We start from the raw sequence: 14993 nt of genomic DNA on the forward strand, positions 1-14993 counted from the left end.
TATAATCAGGCAATTTCCTTAGAATTACTCTTTTCTTTTTCTGGCATTTACTCAACTTCCTTTACAGTGTTCATTGATAGAAGGTTTTGTGTTTCCTTGGTTGCATCATTTTGCCTTGTGTTTCCATACTGCTTGATCCTCTTTGATACATCTGGTACATCTGGTGTGCCAGTGTCTTACCAATTGGGCAGGAGAATTAATCAGGAAAATAATTTCTACTGAAGACGTTGGGTATTATGTTAGAGGCAACATAGGCTTTGGTTTTGTTTGGATACCTATAGTGTCTCCACAAATTGCAGCTGATGACTCTAAGGACTTAATGAGTGTGGTAACAATCAGACACCCTAATCTGAACCAAGTCACACAGGTGATGGCATTCTAATAGCCAAAGAGGTACATATAATTTTGGGTACAGTGATTGAGACACTAAAGCACCATTTGAGTGTGTGCCATACATGGAAGTTGGGGTGAAGTGTGGATAGATTTGGTCTAAAAATGGCAACATGCACCAATATCTTACAAAGGGGAGGGAGCTATGTAAATAGAGGTACCCACGTGGGACAGTGTGTACTCATTATAACTCCTTGTGGAGCTCGAAACCATGGATGGCTACAGTGTTGCCTTACAGAAAAATCCATGCCTCTGTGGTGCTGATATGGACAACTCAGGCTCTACTCTGTTCATTTTTGAGCTGTAAGAAGACTTATCACATGCAAACAAGCCCAGGCTGGGAATCAAGAGCACTCTATGCAAGGTGCGCTGTAATCTTCTTGACCTGACTATCTGGAGCCTCCATTCTTCATAACTCTCTTTCATGTTCCAGCATTCTCCAAACATTCTCAGCAAACATCATCTGCTTTTTCTATGATTTTTATTTCTTCAGTGGAGAAGGGGTTGTCTAGTGTCTCTAGTTAGTCATCATTTTGGTAAGTCTGCATCTCAATTTATGGTTAAAAATAAATAAATAAAATACTTTGGAGTATTTAGTGTTGGTATTTGAGTGCCATAGCTTCCATTAAAAAAGGAACTTAAGTTTACGCATAATTTGCATAACCTGTTATAGACTGATTGTTTTTTCCTCCTGAAATCATATGTTAATAGCCCAACCCCTCAGTGGGATTGTGTTAGGAGGAAAGGCTAGTCTAGGCATCTATGGTTAGGTAGGTCATGGAAATGGAGTCCAAATGATAGGATCATGAGAAGAAGCGACAAGAGAATCATTCTCTGCACACATACACCATGGAAGGCCATGTGAGGCATTACCAGGAAGAGTGCTTTCACTGAATGTCTGCCCACACTGGCATCTGAATCTCAGACATCAGTCACTAGAAGTATAAGAACAAAATTCTATTGTTAACCCACATACTCTATAGGATTACAGCAGCCCAAACCACTCCTCACCATGAATACTTTTCCCTTACCTCTATGTCTTTCTTTCAGTCTTAGTAACAAATGTACTGGTTATTTGAATTTTATTTCATGGAAGATAAAGTGTCAGCCAGGTAATGGACAATGAGATAATCATCCAAAAATAGTAATACTAAAGACAGTCATTGTGGAGCTATTATGAGTTCGTGGGAATATCAAGTAGCAACAAATGTCTATATTTTAACAAAAGAATTTATTAAATGTTTTTTATTGATATGGAGTAAATCAGTATTTTAGTAATCACAGCATTTAAAATCTATAAAGTAGACGGATCTATTCATCTTCACTGGTTCTGGCACATAATTAGAGAGCTTCTTTAACATATTCTCAAGTATTCTGACTAAATAGTATATTTAGTAATCTTAGGTATTATTAAGACTATTGCAATCTCTATGGTTATTGTTTCTCTTGCGCATATGTTAGCTCTTTATTTAAACATATATTTAAATTTTTTTCTTTACTTACTTTTATTTTATGAATGTTTGCCTTGCATGTATATCTTTTAACACATCTGTGACTGGTCCTTGTTTAGGTTAGGAGAGGGTATTAGATCCCCCGGAACAGGAGATATAGTCTACTGTAGCTACTATGTGGGTCCTATTATGTGGGAATTGAACCTGGGTCCTCTTCAAGATCAGCCAATGTTCTTAACGTCAGAGCCATCTCTCCACTCCACCTTTTACCCATTTTCAGGAGTGGTAGGGATTGAACCCGAGGTCTCATGCATGTGACTCAAGTATGATACCATTGAGCTACTGCCCCAAACCTTCCTTCTTCTTCTAAAGAATAAACTTTTGGTTTGTGTGCATTTACACATGTGATTGCAGACATGAACATGACATGGCATGTGTGCAGAGGTCAAAGGACAACCTCGGTGTTGGCTTTACCTTCACTTCCTTGTGTCAGGGTCTCTGACTCACTGCTGCATGTGGCAGGTTAGCTGGCCTCAGGGATTCCAGGATCCTCTGTCTCTGCCTCCTACCTCACCACAGGAGTGTGTGATTACAGATGCTTAGCTGCCTCTATGTGGGCTCTAGGGATCTGAACAGAGGTCTTCAGACTTGCAAGGTAAGTGCTTTATCTACTGAGCCATGTCTCCAGCCCAGGTATGGTTTCTCCTTGGGTACTGATATCAAGAAAGGACACAAGTATCAAATTGAAGGTTACAGAGGCCATCATTACCAAGAAGTCACAGCAACAGCTGGAGGCGGCTAGTGCCACTCCACCTACAGTGAAAAAGCAGAGACCAATGCATGAATGAAAGCATGCTGCTGATTAGCACCTCTCTCCACATAAACACTCAAAGATACACACTAGCTAGGGAATGATGCTATCCACAGCATGCAGGGCTCCCGACATCAATTAACATAAGCAAAATAATTCCCCGAATCAAGTCCAGAGTTTCATCTCCCGTGTGATCTAGAGTCTGTTCAAAACTATAACCATCACACTGTTAAACTTAAAAACGGATGCTGCTTTATAGTAAACTAATTTAAATAAGTGTGCAATTACTCCATCTGAGGGTTTATTCAAAGTGAGTAGATAGCTTTTAGATCTCAGCTTATTTACATACATCTGATTGATCTTCTTGCTAGAGCTAATGTGGATATATGAACACTAAGGATAGATAAAGCCTGGATGGCATGAATTAAACTCAGTATGTTGTTTTGCAATATCAGTGTCCTATGTTTCTGTCATTGATTCTGATTTTTGACAGCTACAGGATTTCAGCCTAATCAGAAACCAAGTTGTTTCTTGAACATATCTCTTTGAGAAGAGCATTAGCATCATCTGTCACCATGTCAACAAAATATAATTTTAGGTAGTATAATTCCTTAACATAAACATTCTTATTAAACAAATGCCCATTAGCCAAACAGAACTCCTCATAATATCTTGAAAGCCTTTCTTGTACGGTTTCTTTCTTTGTAGTCTCGAACACATTAGGAGATTTCATCTTTGACTTGAGCTGATCCACTGACATTCCCCAGTCCTTAGCCAAACTCTGCAAGGATGCATCATCCACTCCAAACACAGTTCGATAGAAGTTCAGGCATTTCTCAAGATTCTCCACATCACTGCTCATGAAGAGGGTCAGGGAAGGGATGATTCTCAGGAGGTCAGTTGTAAAGGCTTCCAGCCAAATCCTCTGTTTCAGAGATTGTTGCTTCTTTTCAATGGCTGCACCTGAAATATTAGGCAAGGAGAGCATAAAAACATGACGTTTGTGTACAGGGAGAACACTCATAACCTTGTCCATCAGGATTGGGAAATCATAATCAGACAAATTTCTGTTAGAGATCAAGAAGATTGGTGGTTCTTCAATGTTATTCTCCTTAAACGTTTTCACACAGCTGTTGCGGATCTGCTGCAGGACATTTTCTCTGTTAAAGGTGCGTGGTTTGAATTCCTTTTCATTGTTTAAATCAGAGTCCACCTTGGTTCTCACAAAGTAGAAATCCTTCTTCATCATGCTGATTGCTTTGGCGAGGTCTATATCATTTTTCTTAAAGCGTGTGGCAGAAACAATAATGAAGAAGTCATACTCATGGAATTTCATTTTCTCCAGATAATCTTTTGGTGGGAAATTTGTGGTTCCAATCCCAGGCAGGTCCCAAAAAACCACATTGGGAATATTGGGGTGTTTGTATGGACGTCTCTCCATGGTCGTTTCCACCACTCCAATTTCAGCTGCATCTTTCTCTTCATGCCCAATCCCTCTCAGGCCATTGATGAGGGCAGATTTCCCTGCTCCAGACTCCCCAGTCACAGCAACATTGAGTGGGGTACTATCAATTTCTTTTAATGCATCAGTGATTGAAGAGTTTGCGCCATGAATGTTTCCTTTTGTCAGGCTTAACTTAATTGAAGCTATGGTTTCCTGAGGAATGATTTTGTTTTCTGTTTTAAACTTCTTAAAATATTCAGCAAAGCTGGAGGCCAAATCATTGTGGCGATCATCTGTAGATGAAGAGAACAGCTGACCCATGACTGTGTGCAAATAAAGGCCCTGAAAGAAAGAAAGAAAGAAAGAAAGAAAGAAAGAAAGAAAGAAAGAAAGAAAGAAAGAAAGTTGGGAGGATGTGTGTCAAATTGAAATTTTCATTTTAGTAAATTTCAAGTATATTGCTACATCCCATCCTTAATGGTTGTAATTATACATTACATCTCCCACTGAGTTCATATTCACAATTGGGATTTTGTGTCCTTTGACTAGCATCACTCTATTTCCTTCTCCCCACAGCTTTGCCCACCACCCTGTTTTCTACCTCTATGAATCTGGCTACTCTAGATTTCACCTGTAAGTGACACAATAGGGTCATTCTTTCTGCAGGTAGCTGAGACCTTCCCAGGAGATTTTAATGGTTTATTCTCCATTGTCTCTTCACAGATCCATCTTACCTTTTCAGCCTGCTCTGTGCCTCCCTGCTATGTAGACTACATGTCCAGAAGTCCTTCACCATCTAGCTTCCAGTATCATTCAATTGTATGTAATCATGGCCTCGCCTTTGTCCTGCTTGGACTACATGTCTGACTGTGCCTGCATCCATCATTTTTTGTAATCAATACTATTTGGCCTTTCTGAACTGTTCAGTACTCCTGGTATTTTGAAGAAAAATACTTTCTTCTTATTATTCCTTCTGCTTAGATCTGGTAATGACCCCTCCCACTCTCTGGTCTTGGTTTGTCATACATTTCCCTATTTATTTGCTTGACATATCCAACTCTCTGAATTTGTTCTTTTACTGAAGTTTCTTCATTTGAGTATTTATTGATGATTCCTTCCTGATGTGTAGTATATAACACTTTTGCAGTAGAGAGTTGGATTCCAGGCCAATGGCCAAGTCTCTTTCTAAGGTGAAAAGGGACCAAACTTTGCAAAATATAATGCATATTTATATGGAGTGTAGTTTCTGCCAGTCCAGTCACCAGTGCCACACAGATATGTCCTAGATCACTTTCCTTTAAAGACACTTAGTGTCCCTGAACAACTGAATCAACAGCCAAGCCAGATAAAGTACTGTTAGGACATCACCCATCCCAGTTGATGCTTGCTACACAGATGGTCCAAGCAGGGCACCTGCAGCATTTCAAATGAACACAGACAACATGTGCAGGAGACAGGAGAAAGAGTAGTCAGTAGGCTGAGTTGATATAGTTAATAGTAATGTGGATTTGACAATCTGTATTGATACTTCTGTTATATCCATGGGCTTGATATAGGTCATAAGGATGCTAATGTATGTTTTTAGAAATGTTGAAGGAAAATTATTTGTAAATTAGTTTTGTTTTAAGATAGAGAATGGCTGTAGAGTAAAAAAAAGTATATGTGTATCTCTGAGTTAGCTATATCTAAAGGTTATTAAAATTTCTATGGTCAAAGTTCACTACACTGATACAGTTCTAAAATCTGGTGTTATTTATATCAAGGAGGTTCTCTTAGGATACTGATCTGCTTTGGTAGCATTTACAAAAGTAGACTTTAAGTGAAATAACATTCATCAGAACCATAAGATGAAGGTTGTGCTAAGTTACAAAAAACCTTATCCAACAGCAATTCGCGGCTAGTAGACAATACATTTTTATATAATGTTATGGGATTATTTATTTTAATACCTAAATTGGTATGTACATATTTTTGTAAAATTTTCCAAACCTTATGTTTCCTTCAGGTGAGGATTTCCGTTTCCTGGGGACAGCCTGACTGCTGACAGGGACAGGCCCTGTGTCCAGCACTGCCAGCAACAAAACAGAGAACCAAGAACAAAGGCCACAAGCCCAAACCCTGCTCCCCATCCTCAGGAAAATGCTGACCCCCACAGGGTGTTGGGGTGTGGCTCAGCTTCTGGCCTACTGATTAGGCAATTCCTACTAAAATACCAGGGTCCCCTCTGAATTTTGTTACTCATCTTCCATGCTGGATAGACATCCAGGTTCAACTCTGTCAGCCTCACATAAACCTAACAGAGGAGAGGAGGCCAGACCTAAGCTTTTCTGATGGCTACTGAAATTAACTATTTAGTGATAAATTTGGCCAGTCTTAAAAGCTGACTAGACCCTGACGAAAATGAAAATAGTTACATATATTAGGGCAACCATGAGCCTGGATCCACTAGATTTAGCCTGGTGAAAGTTATCAAGACCAAAGTTACTGGAACCTTTTTACAAAGCCTCCCATTCTTTTGGTCTCCATCCTTTGTTCTAATTCTACACACTGTAAAACTATCTTAGGCCAGCAAGATGCCTGAGCAGGTAAGGCCCCTTGTCACTAAGCCAGATGATCTGAGTTCTAGTCCCAAGACTCACATAGTGATGAGAGAGAACTGACTTCTAGAACTTGTCTTTTGACCTCCATATGCACGCTCTAGCATATGGGCACCAAGCCCCAGTACATGAGTACACAGAGAATGAATAAATAAATATAATCAAAATACAAATAAAACTCATTGTACAAAATTCTCAAACTACTTAAAGCAAGAAAAAAATAAGCAACTCTAAAACTTTGTCTTAAAAGTCTCATACTGAGTATGAACACAACAAACTATAGTGATATGAACTATCAGTCATTACAAACAGATACATTTCTTCATTAGAACTGCAACTTTCTAATAAAAACCATGAAGCTAAAGAGAATTCCCTAATTAAAAATGCCCACAGTCTCTACTATTGCTGTTCGATAAATAGCCATGCTGGCCAATTTCCTTCTCAATACTTCTGATTACACCAGAGATTAGTGACACCTTACTCAGACAAGGGATTTGTTGACATTTTTGCTGTTTAGTTACCATTTGTTCTGTTTTTGCAGTGGTAGGTTTTGAATGCACAGTCTCATAACTGGTCAAAGTGGTGAGAACACGTGACTGTTGAGTGCTCATTCCTAAATATAACAGGGGCATCTTTATCAACCCCCACCCTAACCAGGTTCAGGAAACATCATGGAAGAGCCAGAGGATGGGCAGGGGCAGTGGCCTGAAATGATGTCTTCTGAATATGACATGGCATTTGCATGTGTGAACTCGTGGTAACTGGGGTTCCCTGCAGAGACTTCCAAAGATCTAGCCTGTCCACATTTCAGCATGAAGGAAATCGGGGGCACATGAGGGCTTAGCTGAGGAGATATTAGGATTAGTGACTGTTGGGGGAGAGAGAGTCACTGTTCTTTAACATGTGACCACTAGAAAGTTGCCCATGATCAAGTAAATAACCCCACACCAGAACACAAAAGTGATCCTTAGGAAAATTAATGGACTCTTTAAAAACATAAAGACTAGAAATCATAGGGGAAACCATTGGGAAGAAGAAGGATCCCAGAGAGAATAAGAGTAGGAAAACAGAGAGGAATATTGGGTGAAGAGAATAAAAATGCTACATAGATGTATGAAATTGTCATAGTAAATAAAAATGTTTTAAACCAAACAAACCAATCCTAAAATTGTCCCCAGCAGGTTGTAGCAGAAGCATCCTACAGGGGGCGTCATTCACTCCAGTCTAGCTTCCCCTGGAGTTTAGAATAAATATGTTGAGCTGGTAGAAAGAGGCAAGAAAAGAGTACTAGGAAGTCACAGGATTGAGTCACAACAATTTTCATATATTTTGTATGAGCAGCCAGGGAGCATGACAAGGGCCATGACAGGCTCTCCTAATAGCCCTGCCAGGGACCAGCCCTTAGCTTCAGTTTAGAGGAGCTGGCCAGAACTTAGCAAGTAGTTCTCAGGAAAAGCACAACTCATCTGTAACTAAACAGCAGGTGCCCCACAGCCTTCTGCTTGAAAAAGATAGCTTTCCCTACCCCACCTCTGGAAAATCCCTAACCACTAGAGATACCTACCAATCCCATAAACTTTTTGTTTAAACCTACCAATCAGACCCCAGACTAAACTCTCCTCCCTGGAATTTATCTAATCCTGATTAAAAGGAGCCTTCGAGCTTCTCTCCAGGTCACAATTTGCCATTTTTGCAGGTGATTAGATACAAATATGTTGGTAATTTTAATAATTGCTCTTGTTGATTGCATACGTGACTGGTGGCCTTTTATGGGACTTCTCATGGACCTGAACATATGGTGCATTGGCCAAAAAGTCCCCCCAAGACACCTAACATGTTGAGCATTTGAACCAAGCTGGTCATTGAGCACTCTTTGTTTTGGTTGGTCATTGTTCTGGATGTCATTGTTTTGTTTCATTTGTTGATGTTGCTGGGAAGCTTGAGCTAACTGAACCTGGAGGCCTGAGTGCTACCTGGTTGCACTATTAGCACTCACACCACGTGGGTCCAGAGATGTCTCTGACCTACCTGGAAGGGACTATGTCCCTTTGGTTGAATTGGGAAAGAGGATACCTTTGGCTGAATGGAAACACAGGTTGCTCCTGTCACAAAAACAGAACTTGCCCTCCCACCCCACCCCTACTCCACCCCCAGTGAGACAAGCTGTAAGCCCATTCCTGGTTTCTGTTTAATGTGCCCTACTGGCACAGTGTGCTCTGGTGCCCTCTTTTGTTTTGTCTGAACACTACTCTTGTTCTCCTAGAAGGGATGAGGCAAATGGCTTCCACCACCACCACCACCACCACCACCACCACCACCACCACCACCACCACTAACACCTACATCACCATGCCCCCAGAACATTTTCTTGGACCAGTTCAAGGACTTTCAGGCCCAAGCCAGTGACTTGGGGATCATTTTCTGAAAAGAGGGTGGTTGGATGCTCAATAAGGCATGGTAGGGCAGGGACCAGGCTTCAGACCAACAGGATACACTCCCAGGGAGGGCCAGCAAAGAGAAACTTCCTTTCTAAACTAAACTGCTGAGGCCCCGTTGTGACACTGTAGATGGGGCCTGGGGCTGGGGCAGCTTGTAGGTGGAAGACAGACTGGAACAGGACTTCTAACACCAGACCAAGAACCTGGGGTTAATTATTGAGGCCAGGGAAGCTGACCCTCTTTTTTGCAGGATGCTGACTGCCACGTGGGCACTTTGCCCATAAGCTGCCCTTGTACATGTGGATCTCCCCTCCCTTCCTTCCTGAGCCAACTTCTTCACTGTGGACCAAGGTCCTTGCCACAGCTGCTTTCTCTTAATCCCTTCCTGTCCTGACAGTAAGAAACTGCTGAATTGAACCAGCCTATAAAATACTGTGTTTGGGGAAAAGTATGCCTCTGTTTCCACAGGAAAAAATATCTGGTTTTTGCTCATTCTGGTGCAATTGATTGATGGGAGAGGGCCCAGGCCCTTGTGGGTGGTGCCATCCTTGGGATGGTGGTCTTGGGGTCTAAAAGGAAGCAGTTCAAGGAAGCCAGTCAGCAGCACCCCATCCATGGCCTCTACATCAGCAACTGCTTCCAGGTTCCTGCCCTGTTTGAGTTCCAGTCCTGACTTCCTTCCCAGCTTGTTTTGTTGTTGTTGTTGTTTGTTTTGTTTTGTTTTGTTTTGTTTTGTTTTGTTTTGTTTTGTCATGGAGTTTCATCACAGAAATAGAAACCTTAAGGCAAGTTGGTAACATGATCATGGGGTATTGTGAGAGATCTGACCATGTTGTTTTGAGAAGGATTGTGAAAGGACCTTGAAACTTTGGTCTAGAAAGCCATTAAGAGTTCAAAACTTGATGACCTTTTCTGTAGAAGCTTGGAAGATAAGAATGTTGAGAGTAAAGCAATCAATGGAGGCCTGGCTTGTGAAGTTCCAGAGGGAAGTTTGAGAGTCAGTTAAAGACTAAAGATGAAAATCTGTGGTTATGGTTAGCTAGGGCTGAAGAATTAGTTGTAATTAACAAGAGAACAGAGCTACTGAAGAAAGTCTTTGCTTTACTGGGAAACTAAATGCTGGCCAACTGGAGGTAAGAAATTAGCAGTGATTAAGAAGAGACCAACATCACCAAGGCAAACTCTTTTGGGAAGTGTTTCCTCAGAGTCAGTGCACAGAAGCTGTGTTCCCAGGCCACTAAGGTTTTACTTCTCCATGGCAGCCATACTTGGTAATGTGCAAGAGTCTCTCAGGTGGATTTGAAGACATGAAGGAGTGATAGAAAGAAGCTGAGGCTTGGCACTGTGAGAGGCCAGGATTTAGGCCATTAGAGAAGGTTCAGCCTCAGTACTGGTGGAAGCCCCAGGATTGAAGGGTTGAAGGTGAGAAAATGAGGCTTGGTTGGACCATGAAGAGAGCCCAGGAGTGGCTATTGGTGGCAGCCTCATTGCATCAAGGGACTTTATCATTTTTGGAGATGCCAGTGCCATGGAATGACCATCAAGGACAGCTGCAGCAGTAGAGTGGAGACAGTCCAAATCACTGCTGCAGAGGTCAGAACAAGAGAAGTGACCCAATCCCTTTGAGGAATCCTGAAGATTTCGAGTGGATCCCACACATGGATACTGAATTAATTACACAGTTCGAATCTGTTTTTGCTTTGATATGATTGTAACAGTGCCCTGGCTCTTCCTCTTGAAGTAAGAAAGTATTTAAATTATTTGTGATTTTATAGGAGACCACAGGTGAGAGACTGTGAAATAAAAGACTCTGGATTTAAAAAGAGACATTGAGGGCTTTTTTTAATGAGGCTGAATTTTAAAGTGTTTGAATTTGTAAAGAGGTGTGACTTTAATAGTTGTAAAATGTTTTATATTGTGATACTGATATTTGTAGTGGTTTAAATAAAAATGGCCTCCATAGTTCTTAGGGAAAGGCACTATTAGGAAGTGTGGCCTTTTTGGAGGAAGTGTGTCACTGGATGTAGGCTTTGGGATTTAAGATTCTCAGAACAGGCCCTGTGGCTCACTTTCTCTTCCTTCTGCCTATGGGTACCGATATAGAACTCTCAGTTACCTCTTCAAGGCCATGTCTGTCTGCATGCCACCCAACTTCCTGCCATGACAATAATGGACTAAACCTCTAAACTGTAAGCCAGCCCCAATTAAATGTTTCCTTATAAGAGTTGCTGTGGTCATGGTGTCTCTTCAAAGCAATAGAAATCATAACTAACACAGTATTAATTTGTGATATTGGAGATGAACAAGAAAGGAAAGGCTATGGCTAAACAATGATGTGTGTGTGTGTGTGTGTCAAGTTGACAAGGGGTCAATTGTACTAAATAGTTTTTTGTCAGTTTGACACAAGATAAAGTCGTTTGAAAGGAAGGAACCTCAATTAAGAAAAAAACCTACATAATATTGGGCTTCAAGCAACCCTGTAGGATAATTAGTGATTGATGGGGAGAGCCCACTCGATTGTGGGTGGTGCCATGCTTAGGTTAGTGGTCCTGGGGTCAATATAAGGAAGCAGGCTAGCAATCCAATAACCAATATCTCTCCATGATATCTACATCAGCTTCTGCCTCCTGATACCTGCCCTGTTTGAGTAGCTGTCCTGACTTCCTTTGATGATGAACAGTGATGTGGAAGTATAAGTCAAGCAAACCTTTTTCTTTCCAAATTACTGTTGGTCATAGTATTTCATCATAACAATAGCAACCTTAACTAAGACAGCCTCTGATTCCACAAAGCACATCCTCAGTTGAAGTCACACAGCATAATTCCTGTGTGACTGCCAGTTCCAATGTCACCTTAACACCTCCCCATTTGGTCCTCTGATTCTAATCTTATTTCCTCAACTTTATGGTATAGTCATTATCTTTAGTCCTTATGCCCACTGTAGCAGACTGATCGGAGAACTGGAAATGAGCTGTAGATATTTGGGGTGAGAGGAAAATCAGAGTGGGAAAGTCCATGTTAAATCCCATTTCTTCAACAGTGCTTCAGGGTCCTAAAGTCATCTTTTAGATTCACTGTTTTCTTTTAAGTATTTTATTTTATTTTATAAAGGAATTCTAACTGTGCTCTGGAAAAGGGGGTAGAGAATTTCCCAGCATGAATAAGGCCTCAGTTCAATCTACAGCATCTCATCAAATGCAGGAGTTTGCAGCTCTCTGAAATTCTAGGACTCAGGGAGTAGAGGTAAGAGGATCAGGTCATCCTTGGTACATACTGAGTTACAGGCTAGCCTGGGTTACTTGACACCCTGTCTCAAAAAAAATGAATATCAAGTTCAGCAACATGGCTCAGCAGGTAAATACACTTGTTGTCAGACCTAAGGACCTGGGTTTGATTGTTGGGTAATTAATTACCTCAGATCTCATACTGCTGCCCTTTATTCTCCACAAATGTGAACAAGATCTCCTGTGGCAGCACAGTGGACTTCACCATCAGTTAAGGAAACAGTAAACACCCACTGTCACCCTGGAGCTTCCTCTTCCTGTCTCACTCATGTCAAATAAATTCACAGACTTAATCTCTATTTCCAAATCCAATCACACTTGACCATTCCTCCTACAATATCTTCTTCAAGACTTTCTCAATTCCAGCTTTGATTATGTCATTGACATCACTGTATTTCCTATGAGTATTCTTGCAACCACATGGATGATAAAATGGCCAGAGTTATCCTAAGGACACTGAAATCATATCAAGTCAACTCTGAGATGTACCATAAGGATTCCTTTCCCCTCAGGGAAAGTTCATTAGGTATGCAGTGCACATACCTAACTTTGTACAACATAGCTTTGAATATAATTATTACACTTCTGGGGCCTCTGGGGTCTGAATCCCAGACACCCTGCAATCTCAGGCTGTCTTCTCATCTCAGGACTTTGTACTTAGTGACTGAATACTTTCCTTGTTGCTCTCCCCCAGCAGCCACACAGCTGTTAACTTAATCGCCTTTCTCTAGGTTGTGCTTCAGTTAGGCAGGTTTTAGCACTGACACCCCAATTGGGATATAAGATTGTACCGGCTTTAACATTCACCATACTTTCATTATGTTTCAGTTTCTTCACAGCACTTGCTGCCACATAATGTGTATCTGCCTGGGTCTGTTCGCTGTCAACCTCCCACAGTATAATGAACCTCAGGTAGAAGAATGTGTCTTTGTCTTGCTCAGTTCTTCTTCATGAACATACTAGAATATGGTGGGTTATCATCAGGGAGTGATCAGGTGTATTGGAATGCATCTGGACTTTATTACGAAATTTGTGACTATTCTGTAGTTCTAACTGGTATGTATGAAATTGAAGTCCTACTGAATTAATAGACAGTTGGTGTCAAGAGTCTGAAGAGAGCACAAAAACAGTCTAATACAAACTGGATATCTTAGAATCATATTGTGTATGAGCACAAACATACATATACAGACTCACTGTACAGACAGCCCCTGTCCAATCCACAGAACAAATGGGGACAGCTGTGCAGGAAACCAAAGCTGCAGAACTTTGTTCAAACCGACTGCAGACAGGAGCCAGGAAGAGGTGAGTAAAGAGAATGTCCAAAGGGGATGCCAAGCCTGGTTAAATAAACACCACAGTCAGATTTCCTGTTGAAGGGGACAGTCACCCACAGAGCACAGACAGAACGTCCTTGAAATACCCAGGCTGTTCTCTCTTTTCAGTTTTTCCCTCTCATTCCTTCAGTTCCAGCTACTGGATTTGTGATGCAGACTCCAGTGTGACAGTTGCCTGCAAGGTCTGTCCACTGAACGTGAACACAGGGAATGAGAAGGCTGTGACACAGCAAACATTACAAAAGGAAGCCTGCCCAAGTGACAGCTGTCACCACATCCTGACGGAGTTCATGTACCCTACAGAGTCAGAAAACATCCTTTGCACTCCTGCTTTACAATAAAGAAAAACACTGTGAACAAGGTTCTTCAGGCACAGATTTCCACAGCCAGCTATAGCAGAAGTAGCGTGCAGAGAGACATCCTCTCCACAGACCAGAGGCCTTGGGATGCAGGAATTAAATAAATGACCCTGAACTAGACGGCAAGATGAGAGTGAGACACACAACCTCATACACACAGCAGAGATATTCCATTACCTGAAGCATCCCTTGACAGCCATTATAGGGAGAGGAATAAGAGACAAGTCACAACAATTGGATACGTTTACCAAAAAAATACCCATGTCCTATAGGTCTATTTCAGCTTGAAGGATTGGCAAAGACCATCCACAGCTTGCCCAATCCAGAAACTATCAAAGCATCCTAGCTTTGAAACTGAGGATCCCCACTCTCAGGCATGTTCCTAAATATCTTGTTACATATATGTTCCTTAGAGAAAAGAAGATGAGTCTCAGAAGTTAAATTTGAATGCTCCTGTCCTCTTACCAGAAAATCCGGTGTCCAGTGTATGGGCTCAGTTTAGGTCAGCTACAGGAACTGCTGTCCACCGTGCTGCAGGCTCTTCACATGAACCCACCTCTGGTCCCTCTGAGGAAAGCAGCAGGTTTATGTTAGTTTGGAAGAACTTCTACACTCTTCTGAATCTGCTCCTCCTGTCTCAGTGTGTGTTGGCCAATCACGGAGGAGCATTGATCAAGTGGCTTTTCAGAATCCCCTTCATTTCCAAGAAAAGGAAAGTGAAAATAAAACAAAGATTTGTTTTTTCAATCTATAAACACTTCATTTCCTGGCAGAAAAGTTTGGACAGTCCCCAAATAAAAAACGAGGCATTCTAGAGCTTGCAAGCTGAAGGGGAACATGCAGAAGAATTTTAATAATTAGGGTAGAACAAACTGTTGAAAA

At 41.4% G+C, this 14993-nt stretch overlaps 1 protein-coding gene across 1 annotated transcript; it reads right to left on the minus strand.

The window, feature by feature from the left end:
* Window positions 1–1508: 1508 nt before the first annotated feature.
* Window positions 1509–14799, minus strand: LOC131895811 (interferon-inducible GTPase 1-like). Its single transcript, XM_059246344.1, has 2 exons — window positions 14577–14799; window positions 1509–4438 (listed from the first exon to the last, which is right to left on the minus strand). Exon 2 carries the CDS (start codon window positions 4415–4417, stop codon window positions 3161–3163), a length of 1257 nt encoding a protein of 418 aa, XP_059102327.1. The 5' UTR covers window positions 4418–4438; window positions 14577–14799; the 3' UTR covers window positions 1509–3160.
* Between the last annotated feature and the right edge of the window lie 194 nt (window positions 14800–14993).

Source organism: Peromyscus eremicus, chromosome 19, assembly GCF_949786415.1.
Source record: "Peromyscus eremicus chromosome 19, PerEre_H2_v1, whole genome shotgun sequence".
NCBI lineage: Eukaryota > Metazoa > Chordata > Mammalia > Rodentia > Cricetidae > Peromyscus > Peromyscus eremicus.